This window comes from Diorhabda sublineata, chromosome 5 (genome assembly GCF_026230105.1).
Source record: "Diorhabda sublineata isolate icDioSubl1.1 chromosome 5, icDioSubl1.1, whole genome shotgun sequence".
Classification (NCBI taxonomy): domain Eukaryota; kingdom Metazoa; phylum Arthropoda; class Insecta; order Coleoptera; family Chrysomelidae; genus Diorhabda; species Diorhabda sublineata.
This window is the reverse complement of record NC_079478.1, coordinates 20,143,842-20,161,345: the sequence shown is the minus strand read 5'-3', so window position 1 is coordinate 20,161,345 and position 17,504 is coordinate 20,143,842. Positions and strand designations below refer to the sequence as shown.

The 17,504-nt window shown below is 32.7% G+C and overlaps 1 protein-coding gene across 1 annotated transcript; it reads right to left on the bottom strand.

Annotated features, from left to right (window-relative positions):
* Window positions 1-2,023: 2,023 nt before the first annotated feature.
* LOC130444461 (uncharacterized) lies at window positions 2,024-16,747 on the bottom strand. Its single transcript, XM_056779585.1, has 3 exons — window positions 16,704-16,747; window positions 16,261-16,613; window positions 2,024-2,325 (listed from the first exon to the last, which is right to left on the bottom strand). Exons 1-3 carry the CDS (start codon window positions 16,745-16,747, stop codon window positions 2,024-2,026), a joined length of 699 nt encoding a protein of 232 aa, XP_056635563.1.
* Window positions 16,748-17,504: the final 757 nt, after the last annotated feature.

Here is a 17,504-nt window from a genome sequence, read left to right as displayed (position 1 = left end):
AAAGGACGGTTTTTATTTTTAGACTTTTATAGGGTAATTTATTATTTTACATGTTTTAGATGAAATTTTGCATATTTTGCCCATGCCGATATATTTCTAGGCAGGATATGTTCAATATACGTACCAACGTCGCGTGAGTCCTTATACCTGTTTAAAATTATTGAAATTTTTTAATGAATCTTGTGTCGAAGGATGGAAATTCAACTTACAACACAAATCATTGATTTTGAAATATTTATTAATAATATAGGGCGTTTCGTGTGACCAGATTACAAAAAATTATTTTCCCTTTTTTTGAAAATGGGATACTATTCATATTAATAGTACACAACATTTAAAGAAAGATGCAGTACGTAAGCAGTGAAGTTTAACGTCAACAAAGTAAACCAGGGTTACGTAATAAATTAAAAGAAAAAAGATGTCCACCGATAATGTAAAAATCGAAAAATTGGAGTATCGAGCCATCATCTGTATTTACGAAACAGATTTACGAAGATATGCTTAATATCCTTGGTGATCAATGTCCTTCGAGTCTAATTGGATTGCAAGCTTCAAAAGAGGTAAATTTTCCATTGAAGATGATGACCAATCGGGAAGGCCACTTCCTGTGTCAGTTACCGAAAATATCGATGCAGTTCATGACATGATTTTATCAGACCGTCGAATTGGTCTAAAACGGATATCTGAAACACAGGATATTTCATACGAATGCGTTTATTATATAATTCAAGCCAATTTGGACATGAGAAAAATTGCTGCAAAATGGATCCCCAAATGTTTGAATGTTGACCAAAAGCTTTCGATCTGTGCTCGATTTGAAAGCTTAAACCGAATTGTTACTATGGGTGAGACTTGGGTACATTTCTACGATCTAGAAACAAAGCAACAATCGATGGAATGTCACCATTCCTCTGGTTCTCCAAAACCTAAGAAGTTTTGTGTCCAAAAATCTGCTGGTAAAGTTTTTGTTTCAGTTTTTTGGAATTGCCATGGAGTAATCACGATTGATTTTTTTGGATAAGGGTAGAACAATAACTGGAGATTACTATTCGACATTACTGACCACTCTAAGGAAAAAAATTAAAGAGAAAAGACGCGAAAAGCTATCTAAAGGTGTGTTGTTTTGCAGGACAACGCTCCTGCATACAAATATTTTGTTGGCATGCAAAAAATTCGTGATTTATGGTTTGAATTACTAGAGCACCCCCTTATTCACCAGATTTATCTCCGTCCGACTATCATCTATTTCGTCAACTGAAAAACAATTTAAAAGGTCGTAAATTTCCTTCCAACGAAGAGGAAATAAAAGCTGTGGAGGTCTGGTTTGCGGAGCAAGAAGAAATATTTTTTTGAAAGGTCTAGAGACGTTGCAGGTTCGCTGTATAATAAATGTATATAAATACTTCTAACCAATAATCAGGATGAACGTCTTTTATTTCCTGAATTAGTTCAATTTTACTAATATTATTAATAAACAAATTTTTTGTGTGATTTTTCCTCAACTTTTAATCGTGTTCAAATTCTTTTTTTTTCTTTTGGTTCTCAAGGAGGTTTATTTTAAAAAAAATAATTGTCAGATATTCAGATTCAATCTAACCTATTCTATTTTGACAGTACCTAAGGGTACTCTATTTGTGTATATAAAAAATGAGTAATCCACAATATAAAATCGAAGACATTTGACATTTTTATGTGAAAATTGATGGAAGGCAATAATCAGAGTTTTGTATATATCAATTCGTGCGGTTTTTTCCAAAATTTTAACGTTTATTTACGAAAAACATGTACAATAATATTATTCAAAGTATTGCCCATCTAAAGCCTTTTCCCATCTTTCTGGAAATTTGTGGATCCCATCCCAAAAGAACTGCGCTGGCTTGGCAGCCAAGAATGAATCAAGCCAATTTTTGATATCTATGCTCTGATTTCACATATGATTTTTTGCGCTTGGGGATCCATTTACTGGTGATGAAACCAGTAACAATCCGATGCAAAAATGACGTTCCAGCAGCATTTCGGAAATTCAAAGCCGCATTTTGACGTCGCTCGGCTTGAGTTCGTGTGGAACCCAATTACCACGCTTTTGAATATATCCAGCTGCTTTTAAAGGTGTTGAAACGGCTTGAGTGACACCCAAAGATTCCTCGAGTTCTTTTTGTATTTGGTAACAATCTTCATCTAGTAAAGCTTCCAGTTCTTCATCTTCAATTTTTTTTGGCTGTCCAGCACGTTCATCGTCTTCCAAGCCAAAATCACCACTTTTAAATTGTGCAAACCACTTTTTGCTCGTTCGCTCAGCTAGAGCATGTTCACCATAAACTTCCACTAAAATACGATGACCCTCGACAGCATTTTTCTTTATATTAAAGTAATGAAGAAAAACTCCCCGCAAAAACACTTTTTCAGGAACAAAGTTCGACATATTTGAGTGAAAAAAAATTATTGTTGTTAACGCTTCAAATGAATGACATATACTGAAACGACGTACAATAACAGAAGCTTTCCAACGCAGGTACGGAATATTGGAACGATGTAATATTATACAAGTTACGCCATCTATTATCAAACCACACGATTTAAGTTATATAAGTTATACGTGAAAAATGAAAAAAAGTTCTGCTTTAGTAGTTGGTTTTTGTAAAAAATTTTTATTAATCTTGAAAATTGCAGTTTTGTGAATCTAAATAAAAAAAATTGAATACTCATTTTTATTATTCACTAATTGCACTAAAAAATTCATTTCCATTTCATGAGCATTAAGCACTGATTGAAGTTTCGTCCCCGTGAAGAATATTCATCAACAACTGCTAGAATTTACTATTTTTTTCTCAAATGTATAAAAATATTTTATCTAATTCCTGTATCAAATGTTACACCTTCAACCTCTCCTTGACATTATTGAAGTAAGTCCATTTTCTGCGTGAATATTATCTTCAACTTCTTGTCTAATGTTAATTTCATCTGAAGCTGTGATATCTAAATGCATGCAAATGGTTTGGCCCAAACTGTTTTCACAAATTCTTCTCTAATGAACTCTCAATATAGCCTTCGACTACACTGTTGGATTTCCATCCTCGGTGTTATTTTTTGTAGAATATCCGCTCCTGAGTCTGCCAAGAGAGATGTTGACATCTCATACAACGTCCTGTGTATCCTTTAATATTATGTAGATACAGGTACTGAGCAATATTTGCTGGTAATTTTCCTATGCTATTTATCAAACGGAGAGGTTCGTTACATCGATAGTTAAGTTAGCTGGCCATTCCCTGGAACATTGCTTCCTTTTGTACGGATACTCAAACTGCAATCATAGATAATTGCCGTTTCAATTGCTGTTCAATAAAATACGAACCACGCTTCTCGACAAGGGCCACATCCAATCGCTGCAATCTATGAAAATATCACCGGCTTGTAAAATGGTAGTAGACTGTGTGAAGCTGTTTAATACTAATTAGTACAGCTTCAGTTTATTACGTAGGTAATTGATGCTGCGTTTGCTGTTTCAGAATGTGCAGGACTTGATTAAAAAAAAAAAATTATCGCACAGGAAATTTGTCTTGCTTTTCAGTATTTCTTCAGCTTCTTTTATAAATATTTCTACATTCTCCTCTTTCTTGCATGGTATCTTGCTAATTTTTTTGAAAACGCACCATTTTTCGAATTTTGGGTAGACCAGGAAGTTTCTTTTTGATTTTTCAGGTATTAAACTATTCATTGCAGCATTTGCAGACCCTATTACTTCAATTAGAATGTCTGATTCAATATCTGGAGACATTTCAAGTAATTACATCTGACTTGTTTTGACTTATTTTGAAAAATCGTTGTCGTCGTCATCGTCGTCGTCGTCTTTGTCGAGTTTAGGTTTTTAAGAATATTTCGAAATAAATGTATAAACATTTGATCAAAAAGCTCCTTTTTAATTAAGATTTTAATAACAGGAATTCAGTCGGAGGGATTGTATCCTATTTAATTTTTTTCTCAAAATTTATTACAGACATTTCGGGGAAATTTCACGTTATTTTATAATTCGAAATAAATTATAATTTTCAGTCATTACCGAATGGTATAAAATATAAACATTAGGTATTTTAACACGCCGTTTCCTACGCGAATTTTTATATTCTATATAAAAACATAGTTAGTACATTTTAATAATAAAATGGCAATTTGAAAAAAGTTTTTTTTTGCTATTTCTTCATTAGCGCCCATGTTTATTATCCTAGTATAAATACGAAGCTTGCAAAACCAACTAGTCTGTTAGTTAATAAACAATAGTTGTTACTTTTATTTTTGAATTAGTGCCCTATAGCACAAAGTGAGATGAAATAGTCACGTCCTCGAGGTAAACACCAGCAGATAACTAGTTTTATTAGTAATTTCGTGGTTTCTTGTTGTTCGTTTAAGCATTGAACATAAAATTTAAAACGGCTTTATAGACATTGGCATCCTCAGTCATAAAGGATGTTGGGAAGATTACAGTTCTACTATTTTATAATTACGAACACGTAAAAAATGTAACTGCTAAAAGCAATTTTCCTGCCAGAACCTATAGAAAAAAAACCGCAAACGAAGAATGTCTGTTCAGAGTCGTACAATATAAAGATTACAATCTTTAGCAATTTTTTATTTCATTGATCCTTTTTCCCTTTCTTCCCCCTCATTCCATATTTTCAGTATCATCTTAAACTACGAGAGACGTCTTTTTGCAACCTCCGATAGGTTATAAATAAAACACAAGTTCATATAAAACAATAATTTTATTACCAAAAGATTGGTAAGTTAAACGGTTACTTTTCGAAATAATCACCGAAGAGATTGATACATTTTTCATATCTCTGAACAAGCTTTTCACTACCCGCTTCAATGTAAGTTACCGCCAATGAATTCGAGTACAAAATAGACCTTAAAACTTTATGCCAATTCCGTATAATGTGCGGTTTTCTTTAACCATTCTGTCAACTCGTTCTCAGATGGATTTCTGAAATACTTCAACCTGTAGAAAACGAATCATACTTGGCGGGAGCATCAATAACGGCGGACACGTTTTCGTGGCTGTAGCACAACGCCGACTGACGCTTGAATGCCAACAATGGCGGGGTGTGTAGTGCGAGAGCTTCGCAATCGCCTACGACGTTTTCTTCTGCCCCCACGTAGCTTCTGCACGTAGCGATTGGAGGTTTAATTTATCTAGTTTCTATTAGTCCCACAGTAGAGTTCTAGATCGTATTGCAGAAATCAATCTGGTAAATTAATAAACTTTTCAAGAACTACACACCAAATTAATACACTTCTTCATTATAACTGCAATAACTAGAATTATTTTGATATAAATTTATCTGCATTGGTTAAGTGACAAGAACTATATTTACATATATGGTTGTACCCCCATTTTGGGGTTGAACTGCGTTAGGTTTCTAGATTATTTTTGCTGGGTGGATCAACCCTTTTCTTCTATTTAATCCCCTCTCTCGCTAATTATTTCCATTTCTTTTCGTTTCTTCATTCCTATCCTATTCAGATCCTCCTCTACTTTTTTCATCCATTTTGATTTGCACCCTCTCTTCTTCTTTTACCACCTGGTTCTCATTGTAGCATCGACAAGTTACTGTATCCTCTCAAGCTCTCCACGGATGTCCTAGAATTATTTTCTTTTGTACTAAACATTTTGTAATTGGTGTAGCTTAAAACGCTATATATTATTCATAGATGAATTAATGTAAACATGGAATGTTAAGCCAGGTTTATACGCTACCATAAATCAGAGGTGCACGGCAATTTGTTCAGTTTGCATGTTAGGTACTTTCATTTAATTGATTACTCGATAGATGCTTTGATTTTAATAAAATCATCAATAAAACCTTATAATTCATCGAAATCGGATTGTTAATTTGAAATTTTTTATTTTTTGAACTAGCAGTAGGTACACTGTTTTTCAGCAACAACTAGTATTTTTTCCTTTGATATCGAGTATAAAACGAAATGTTTTACATTTGATCGTGCGCGCTGAGAACAACCGAAACTAATGGAATCGCATACGTGTAAAACAGACTATAGTAGATGCTGGTACTATCGTCGACATATTCGATGAATTGGCACTCATTTTGTACTGAACGTTTTCTAGTTTTAGTTTTATTTAGTTTCAGTATTCTATAAAGGTTTTTTCGCAGTTTCTAGTACCTAGTACATTAATGGTTTAAGATTTCGCGACAAAATATTTAACAGAAAAAAAAATAATTGTCGGAAAAAACATCGCGTACCCACATAATATAAATACCATTTCATTTTCAATTCGAAATGATAATTTATTTCGAAATAATTGTTATTTTATTTTTCTTTATATTTTACGATACCGATTACCAATGGCTGCGTAGACGTTTAAAATTTTATGTTCGGTGCTTCAATGAACAACGAGATACCGCAAAAAATAATTTTACTTGAATCGAGTACCTACTTTCGTTGATAGTTTTCAACTTAAGGCGGTACCCAGCTATCGTTTAGCTCCTCCTATTGCGCTATAAAATATTATACACCCAAGTTACTAGGTACGTGTATCCACTTCAATTAGTGGGAAATAAATATTCCGCCATAGAGTAAAAATCGTTTATTGTATATGTATGCCAGCAAGACATTTATATATAACGAAATTAACGAAGTAAACAAAGTTCTTTGCACTTTTTATTTTATCTTTTTCATTAATAACTTCTTTGGATTGACGATAAACGAAATGATAATAAACAAAAACGTAGTTATGGTAGTTGTAATAAATGTAGAAGAAGAAATCGGAGTTGAAGAGAAACTTATAGAACTAGTTAGTAGCTTCCAATACCTGGGAACAGGAACAGGAAGTTGATAGAATTGAAAAGGTGAATCCTATCTATCTAGTAAGGGATCTCAAACTAAAAAGAAATCTCTAAAGAAACAAAAATGTATAAAGCAATTTACAAGACAAATCTTGTATGGCTGTAAATCTTGGATGTTAATAGAGAGAAAGAAAAAAATTGAATGTGAAAAGAGTAAAATTGTAGAGATGAAATACCTTAGAAAAGAAACGATTTAGAAACTCGGATATAGGAAAAGAACCCATACAAGAATTTTTATAAAAAGAATCACCTACAAAGAATGAATAAGAAAGTACCAGTTTTGGAAAGTAAAATGCCCAGAAAAAGAAAAAAGGAAGACCACCAGTAACATTCGAAGACTTGATCAGATAAATCTTGAAAAAAATAGAAAGGTCATAAGTCGAAGCGAAAAATTTAGCGTCAGATAGAAAAGACTGGAAACTTTTTATAAGCAAATAATTAAGAAGTAAAATTAACACCCTATAGATTAAAAAAAGGGAAAAGATTTATATAGTTTTCTATTACCAATCAGAATATTTTTTTCCATTCTATGGGTTAATTTGCTAGCTAGATAATTAAACATCTATAATGTCTTTGTGAGGTTTACATCCAGTGATGGAACTTCTTAAACCTCATATTAGGTCCATTGGCCAACTTTTTTTTAGTCTTTTCGCGTTTCCTCTAGTAGTGGATTTGGGTGGTATTTGATGATCATCTCTTGGATAACTTCTTGTACAGTGGGCACTAGGGTGTCCCTTACATTTCAAGTCTGATGTTTTTTTACGCATACCTTTTTAAAAGTTTCGTAATAGCCCTATATTGACTAGAAAAAAAATTGGTTCGATTTATGAACGATAACCCGTGCCGACTTGCTATTTAAACTTGTCCATACGAGTTGCTTAAGTACTGCGTTGTGACTTGTAACTACATGTTTTCATCTGATGGTAGAGAACAGCTTCTTGCAGTGCCGGAACTAGAGTTCTTCTGGAAAACATCAAGCTAAGGTTTTCTCAAAAGCTCTCTTTGACTGGAACCTTCACGATAAAGTACAAATCATGTGCTGCGAGACAACAGCCTCCAATACGGGCCGTTTCAATGGAGCTTGTGCTATTTTGGAGCAAACGTAAGGAAGAGAATTTTTGCTTTTTGCCTATCGACATCATGTTTATGAATTGGTCCTAAAAGCTGTCTTTGAAACCAAGATTAAGGAAATTACTAGTAGCCCAGATATTTTGATGTTCAATAAGTTCAGAGAAAATTGGAAAAACATCGATTCTAGTAAAATTGAATCATGTCTTCATTTCGCAAAAGAACGTGTTGCCGATACAGACATTCAAGCTTTGTTACTATTTTATAAGACAAAATTAGAAAAAGGTTTTGTAAGAGATGACTACCGTGAATTCGTCGAGCTGTGCGTTATTTTTAGGAGCAGACACATTAAAAATAAAACCCCCCGGAGCTATGCATCAGGCACGGTGGATGACGAGAGCGATCTATTCTTTAAAATTATGTTTACTTCAGTCATAATGCAGAATGATTGCGAAGGACAAAAGAACTCTCAAGACCTTATTTGTCGTTAAACCTTAGCTCGAATGTATAGTGGCGACCAAAGCACCTAACCAAGATTTGCGCTTCTTGAAGATGTTAAGAGTACGAAAAAGTTGACGCAACAATTTCTCAAGCGTCTATAAGCAAGTTCAGACATCACTTGTTGTATTTATGTGAAGAGATAGTCATTCTATCACTATTTGATGATGAAGTTGATAACCAAACTAAGAAGAAAATGATTGCCAACTTCAACAGGGAGAAAAAAAAATGATTTCAGCAAACGCTACGGCCCGTCGAAGGAAGAGCTAACTCAAATGTTGTTTGGTAAGTAAAATTGACTTTGGTTATATTTTCAAAATTGTTATTGATTTTTATTTGTTATTTAACTCATTTCTCTTTTTCTATTCAGATAAAACACTGGATCATTTCGTATCGGAAAAGAGCAAACAATTTTTATCACGACTGCGGATTGACGACTGTAATTTTCTAAAGGAAGATGTATGTTCGTGGAATAAGAATGCTGCTTTTCTGGAAGCTAAAAGAAGAATAAGTTATTTGAAAGTTGTAAATGATACTGCTGAAAGGGCTGTTAAATTAATACAAGATTTTAATGGACTTATCACGGCTCAAGAAGAACAAAAACAAATCTTAGAAAAATAATAAAATAGAAAATTGTATTCGGACTGTGAAAAAACAACTCTAAAAAGAAGTTACCCTGAATAATTGTTATTACTTTATGTTTTTAATTAAAAATTTATGTTCATCTTATTTATTTTTTACTTTTATTTACTTTATTCGTTGCATTTATAGTAATTTTATAGCAGAACGTAATTTCAGGACAAAATACGTTTTTTCCTAAACAACTTTGAAGCTCGGTTGGTACTGGTTGCAATTATCCTAGATTGATAAAATTTTATATTCAAGTGTCTTATAGCATTAGTAAAAAATATAGAGGGTATGCATTTCGAAATTCAAAAAAATTTTTTTTTGTCGTATAAGGGATACCCTAGTGGACACTCCCAGGTCCACGTGAATGATGTGTTACATGCCATGGAGCATCTACTAGTTGACGGAGTATTTTAGATTGGGATCTGAATCTGAATAATATTTGTATTAGATTTGGAAATTGAAATTTTAACAATTTTGAAAATGCTTGAAAATAGACGTAAAACCAAAAAAGAATCAAGCCTAATCAAAAGTTTTCAAGCCAATTTATCGAAATACATACAATTCCATTTTAAACAATTTTGCTATTTTTTATACTAAAAAAACTTCTAGGAGAAAAAAAACTTTTATACGATTTAAAAAAATAAAATTTTCTAATACATCACAACCGTTTATAGTAAATCTCAACAAGAACAAAATTATAATAAAATTGGTTTCGAGAAAAATCTGAAAATTATTTGTCCATCATTAGAGAACGTAATTTAATGGAAAAATTAAAAATATAGTTAGGTATATACAAATACACTTTTTTGTAACATTAAATTTCATATTGTTCGCAACTAGTATAAGAAAAAACCTCCTCTAGTTACACGAAGAAATATTAAGACGTAAAAAGGTCATATTTTGTAAAAATATTTATTTTAATATAAAATATGTTTACTGTAAACACTTAATAATGAATTGTAATGTTATTTACTTTATGAAATTAATTCTGTTCATTAAAGTTTGTAAAAATATTCTAATTTTGAGTTTAATAAATTTTTAAAACCATATTTTCGGACATCCAAAATATAACTCTCTATAAAAATCAGTTATCACACACCATTAATTATTATTTCAAATAAATCAATTCGAAATTTTTATTAATTTTTGTTTGCCATAAGTCGTTTTCTGCTCGTTTGGATACCATTGTTCGATTTATCATACCTGCTTCAATTAAAGCTCAACACTTTTTTTCTTTTCAAGCGCCACATATTTAGAAATATTTTAATCGCATTACTTTACAACGTTACGTTGATAGATGTCAATGATACAGATTATTGTCGAATTTTATACGCAATTTACTCATAAATATAGATAAGTATTTTATCTGTAGAAAATGATGTTATTTTTTTTTTAAATTAACACAATTATGATGTGAAATGTTTCCTAAAACTATAATTAGGTAGATAATCTCTCAGCTGATTACGGATCCTTATCCAAAACAAAATTTCCGAACGTCCCATTCAATTTTCGGTGAAAATTTAAAATTCATGATCTACTAGAACTTATAATAGATGTTTAATAATTTCACACAGATTTTGCGCTAAAGTTCAATAAGCTATTTAGATGAAATGCCGAAATATCATAATTTTCAATAACCCATAAATACGCTGCTTATGAGAATTAATAGTACAGGCATTTTTAAAGTACCATAGACAAACGAAAACTTCTATTGGGGTAGAAAGGATCATATTATATGACTACAATCCGATTAAATCGATCAGTTTCTAAATAAAATTGAATGTGATCCGGGATAGTTTCCAAACATTCATATATAATCAGGTTAACACGTTCATAGTTTTCGAAAAATCCTATAAATCAATAAAATACTAAATAGAGGGCGCCTTAGACGAGTGAGGTAAAAAACGAGTAGTTGGGTATCTAAATATCTTATCTATGGACGTCCCAAAACTCGTTTCTGTTACTATTATAATATTTGTACAGTAGCGGTTTGAAACGAACGTGTTTTTTTCCCACCATGTGTGATTAAAAACAACGTATCAATCACAAATTTCTCGTTAAATGGAAAAAAATCCAACTGAGTGCTATAAGATGCCTTCGTGGATAATTCTCTATCTCGTACGCGCGTTTTTGAGTGGTGTAAGCGTTTTAGTAAAGACCGAGAGAGCAAATCAAAATTCAAGGTAATGTTAATCGTTTTTTTCGACATTAACGGTATTGTGATGACTTGATGGGCTCCAAAGAGTTCCAACTGTCATCCTAACTTACTATTTGTCAGTTTTGGCAACAATGACCCGAGTTGTTGAAGAACAACTCGTGGACTTTGCACCAGGACAACGCATTTGCCCATTAACACCCGTCGTACTCATCAGATTTGGCAACGTGCAACTTTTTTTGTTTCCTTCACCAAAGAAAACACTGCTAGATCAATGGAAAAATCGCATGGAATCGTATGTGTGCGAGGGATATAGAATAATTTTTATAATAAAACCATTTTTGGTAACCGTTATTTAATAGCCAGACCTCGTAAAACTTATCAAGATGCTTTAATTAAGTATGAGATTCTTTGTTGAATTTATAGAATTTGCATTGTTATTTATAAACTTCATTACAATTTCTACTCGCAATAAAAATATGTTTTCCATAAAAATCCCACACATACCACGTTGCCCGAAGCAAAGCAAGTCACCATCAATCGATGAAAAAGTATATAGAAATATAAAAGTGAATGTTGGATCGGTGGTTCGCGATGGTATCTCCAGATGTCCAGTTGGTATAATTTGAGGGCGGCACGGCGGCACGCTCGCCACGTCAACCTCCACCATTATCATTGTAATGTGTCCTACGGCAGGGTATCGGCCCTTTCATCGTTCGCCGACACTCAGCACTGCTTTGCCATTATCTTCGACTGAAGGAAAACCGAGCCGCCGCGATGGTGGTAGTAGCTGCCACGTTCGATGTAATCGATACCAAACCAAAAAAAAATCAACTCGAAATTAGCATATTCTATGCAATAATTGAAACTCGACTCAATGTTAATCGGAAAATACAACACCCCTTATGAGGTATTCTATTTATTTGTAGATAAATTGGATTTACTAGATGGAATTCAGTAGATATTAATATTGTCGATTAATTTTACAAACTAATTTCGATAATAGATACAACCGTTATTCGTGAATAACTGTAATCGTATTATTTCACGGTTATTGTTTAAAACAATTAGAACGGAATCGAATTCGAATCGTACGACAATTTCTATAGAAATCGAATGAAAACGCGGTACCCAACTAAGAACGTCATATTTCACGAACACATCCGAGTCCTCGTATTATAATAAAGGCTGCGGTAAATGTCTATAATTTTATATAAACAGTTATTGTGCATAAATGCAAACTAACACCTGTGCCCTCGACTTTTTACAGTACAGGACTTGCAAAATATTCATCACAGTCATCGACGTATGGTTAATTTTATAGAGAATTAGGTATATTAAAGGAAGAAAGGGGCAAATGTTTTATCGACGCGAATACAATTAAAAAATTGATTTATTTATAACTCATAAAAACGTATTTCTGATAAAATTTGTATGTAATGTTTCTAAACTTTTTAATTTGATTATTAGAATATTTCGTTGTGTGTGTGTACTGTCTACTTTGTATACTTCCGTTTTTACTATCTTATTTGTGCATTCAAAAGCATGTACTACAGTTTTTCCTCATCCTAAATATCACTTTTCCTGGTACATACCATTAAATCAATTTTTCGTAGTGACATCTCATTCTTTGAATCTAGCTTTTATCAATGTGACAATAATTCGGGAGATAGCCCCTGCAATCCACTCAGATGATGATCGTTTTGATTCCGGAATCAAGTGATAAACTTATCGATACAAAAAATCTAATTTGTTACATGTTAATATAATCAAAGACTGCTCTGAATCATCAATACGTCCACCACTCCATCATGGTCAAATGTTCATGCATAATTGTAAACACACTACTTTCTGATTTCTTTAAGACCTCGACCAATCCATGCAATATCAATTTACGATTAGGTTAAACCAATTTTTGGACTTTTTGATGTTTTCTGGAGTAACTACATCAATAGGATGACCAGAACTTCCATCATCATCGTTTAAACTTTTAAATTCAGCAAATTAATTTCAAATGGTTCTTTTCGATGGAGCAGAATCCGGAAAACATTTTGAAGCTTTTTTTCATCAAGAAGCAGTGATAAATTAAAGTTGTTTTGAATACATTGTTTGTAAAACAACAAGAGTAGTTTCACTCAAATGATTCCAGCTTTTTGCTAAATCTCCAATTCACTTGTTTTTGTACTAAACGTCGTTGTTTCTTTTTCAAAACAATCCAATTTGTCTCAACAACTATCAGAAATATTATTAAGTTACAATGTTTTGTCTGCTGTATTTATAACTAATATGAAGTCCTTTAATAATACTGAGAAAGAACATTATAGAACTGTTCCATTATTTTATTTGACTACGAAATCATATAAACAAAGGACTCTACTGTGTTCTATTACCGTTTAATTTTCTTATTTGTATTCAATATTAAATTGATTCAAATTAAATAATATAATTTGTGCTGAATCAGCCCCTTAATAATTCAAATTTTATTCGGAGTAGACTCTCCCATCAATTTATTAATTCTCCGAATAGGTATTTCACTAACGATCAGGTATCCTGAAACATTTCGCTGACAGCAACAACTAAATGTTATTAATATTTCATAAAGTATGTTATTTTGTAACATCGTTTTGTGTACTACATTTTTTTTTGTTTTTGTCTCGGTACATAAAGCCTTCAGGTACATAATGAAACTTGGATGACAGAAATTATTTAGATATAAATGCTGATAAATGTGAGACGGTTAAAAAAAATACGAGAATTTAATTGTTAAATAATAGAATATATTTTTTAATAATATATATATATATATATATATATATATATATATATATATATATATATATATATATATATATATATATATATATATATATGAGCTACTAGTGGATAGCCTTTGGCTATTGAAAAGGAAAAAAAAAGTCGTTCCGAGTATTAGAAAGAGAAAGCTAAAAACTTCACACGTGTTCCGTAATAATCTGTCTCATTAACATATTAAGATCCCGCTTTGAAAAAGTTGCGCTCCGGTCGGGTTTATTAGACTTTTAAACTTGTTTATGAACGTTTAAATACTTTTCACACAAGGTTAGGAGAGTCTCAACTCATTCATTTGCTCGATTTAATGTGAAACTATTGTGAATGCATCTCTTCTCCAACAACGTATACCGAAAGGTCTTTTGGCAAAAAATGTTTTTAGGCTCATGCTCAACTTTCGTATTCTTTGTCGGGTTAGCTAAAAGGAATCGTTTCAGTTCCGCTTTTATTTTGTTATTTCGTCAGTTAACATATTTTTCTTTCTTTCCGATTGAAGCGAATTTATTTTTCTATATAACGTCAATTCAATTATATAAAATGCGATAGATACAAATTAATTTATTTTGTTAAGTAAATGTTAATTTCGATTTCGAAGTAAATTTATGAAATTTTTCACCAGCCTAAAAACTAAAACTAAAGCAAAAACTCAAATGAATTGATAATCGGCGCTATACGATTTGATTTCTTTTCTATTGATCAATTCTTATGAATTTTTTTATTTCATCGCTCGCTTCAATTAGTTATTGACTGTACAGTCCCTGGCCAAATTATTAGACGCACTGTATTTTTTAAATAATTAATTAAAAATTTATTGTAGACTCCCTATTTGTATTTAATTTTAACATATGGCAATACTGTGTTCACAATGTGATACATGGAAGTAAACAAGTACCAACCTGTATTAGTCGCGATCGGAATCTCATCAGGTACGGGCGTGTTTTTGTGTCTTTTTGGACTGCGATTGTTTATTTAACTCAGTTATTTGTTTATTTCATTTGTTATTGTGTTTGAAAAAACTAATTGGACTTATGGGTAGAAAAGACAATCTTTCACCACGAAAAAAAACTGAAGTGAAGGCCCTTGTGAATGCGAAAACATTTACAAACCGCGAAATTTCACGAAGATTGAAGATTCCTGAAGCTAGTGTACGGCGCATAAAAAAGAAAATTGAGACAGAAGAGGAATGAAGTCCAAAAAGAAAGAAAAGATGCGGTAGAAAACCAATTTTCACTCCACGTTTAGAAAGATGTTTGAAGAAAATTTGTCTCTAAAACAGATTTGCTACTACAAACATGATAAAATCACAACTCCAGGATGCTAGCGTAAATTCTTCTGAACGCACTGTTCGAAGAAAATTGAAAGAGCCAGATTTTAAGGCCTGTCGCCCCGTCAGGAAGCCCAAGTAAACAGTTGCAATAGAAGCAAAGCGCCTGAAGTGGGCTAAACAATGGAAAGACAAAGATGTGGACTTCTGGAGATCGATAAGATATTGTAATTTAATCAAAAATTTATACATTCATATCGTTTTCAGTTAAATAAAGTAAAGAAACATGGAAGTTTATATATTTTTTTCTATTTTTGTAGGTCTGCTTCAGTGACGAAAGCACATTCGAAATTTCTCAGAATAAAGCTCTGTATTTGCGTCGTCGTTGTGGAGAAAAGTTTCATCCTGACTGTGTCGTTCAAACGGTTAAACATCCCACCAAAGTGATGATTTGGTCAGTCATCAGCGGCAAGGGCACTGGACGTCTTTACATCATAAGAGAAATAATAAGGCCAGGGACCTATTCCACAATAATACTTTGCAATTTTGCACTTGTCACTTTTCAATTTGCATTTGCTGCAAAGTGAAAAGTCTTTGTCTTCCACAATTAACTTACACTAACTTTGCACTTGTCAATTTTTTTTGTAAAAACTTTGCAGATAAGAACTTACGTCAATAAGAGCGCTTCAACTTTGAACACTTGGGTGATTTTCATTTCAAAGAAGCTTTTCGATTGACTTCAGAGGGTGTAGATATTGTGTTACAACATATTGGACAACATTTAAGACATCCCACAGGAAAGAATAAAGCGCTTCAACCTGAGCAGCAGTTGCTGATTACCTTGCATTGGCTAGGAAATGGATGTCAACTTCATGCTATAGCCGCAATACATGGAATTAGGAAAGCAGCCGTATGCAGAAATGTGTATCGGGTTGTCAATGCTATGTTAATAGTTGTCAATTGTACAACATTCGTACGTTGGCCCGAATAGCACAACAATTTTTCAACATTGCGGGGTTTCCTTCTGTATGTGGGTGGTCTTTTTCTAGTTTTAACACCTCCTAATAAAGACTCTTTTTCGTTTTTCTTGTTTTGCACACAATTTTCTGCTGTCTTTTTTCTCTTTTCCTCGTGGTAGTCAATTTCAGCTTTCAAAATTTCAGTTCCAGTTTCGTTAGAAACTGTGTTGCGAGAGGTACTCGCATTTGGCATTGGTTGAGTTTCTGGAAGATTTATTCCATCCACTACCGCATTATCTTCATTCAAAATATCAAGTATTGCCAAATCCACTTCGCCTAATTTTTTGTCTTTCCCCCCCCCCCCGATGTTCCTGTCCGACGTGCATTATATCGTTTATTCTACGAAACACAAACAACTCAAATGTACTGAACATTTTGAATTATTTATTACGTGAACTTACCAAAGTGCGGCTTTTCCATAAGCCGAACAAATTGTCTCGTACATGGGTCCACTTTTTTCTGGAGACGCCAATTCTAAAGACTTAGGCAATGACGATATACTCTCTCATGCGTTTTGCTTGTCTGCATTAGAGGTTGTTTTGAAATTTCCAAATAATATATTGCGCTTCTTTTTAATGATCAAATCTTTTTTTCCCATATTTATATGAATAAACTATTTTTGCAAACCACTCAAACCCTTAGCAGAATAATTTGACAAGTGTCAAGATGACAATTGGTATTTTGCGAAGAGATATATATTGTGGAACAAAAATCGGAAAAAATATAGCTTATCGATGTATTCTTTTCACTTAGCACTTTTCACTTTGTAACTTCTTGTTATTGTGGATCAGGAATTTGAAAATAAATTGCAAAGTGCAAAGTATTACAGTAGAACTCCAATTATCCGAATTAATGGGGACCGGAACCCATTCGGATAATCAAATATTCGGATAATCGGAGTTTTTTTAAAAAAAATTGCCATTGGAGAGAAAAAAAGCTAGGTTTTGATATTGCACTATTTTTTTTATTGAATTAAATGAAAGAAACATGATATTTTCGTATGTTTTAAATATAAATAAAATGTACTTATGTACAAGTTTAAAAATAAAAATCATTGTTTTTCAAACATCTCCGTCAATGTAAGCTGTTTTGCGTTCTTCATCCGTTTTAGGGCAGCCAGGTCACGCATTCGCTTGACGGTGAGCAGTTGCAAGTGGTCACACTCGGGCTGACGCTCCATCCACTTCAAAGCAGTCTCGAGG

Excerpts from the sequence above, each read along its gene's own strand:
- LOC130444461 (XM_056779585.1), bottom strand. The coding sequence starts at position 16,747 with ATGTACGAGACAATTTGTTCGGCTTATGGAAAAGCCGCACTTTG. Across the intron at positions 16,614-16,703 it reads TATGGAAAAGCCGCACTTTG|GAACATCGGGGGGGGGGGGA; the intron begins GTAAGTTCACGT and ends CACGTCGGACAG. Across the intron at positions 2,326-16,260 it reads GTTGTGCTATTCGGGCCAAC|TGGAAGTTTATGGTGAACAT; the intron begins GTACGAATGTTG and ends ATCGTATTTTAG.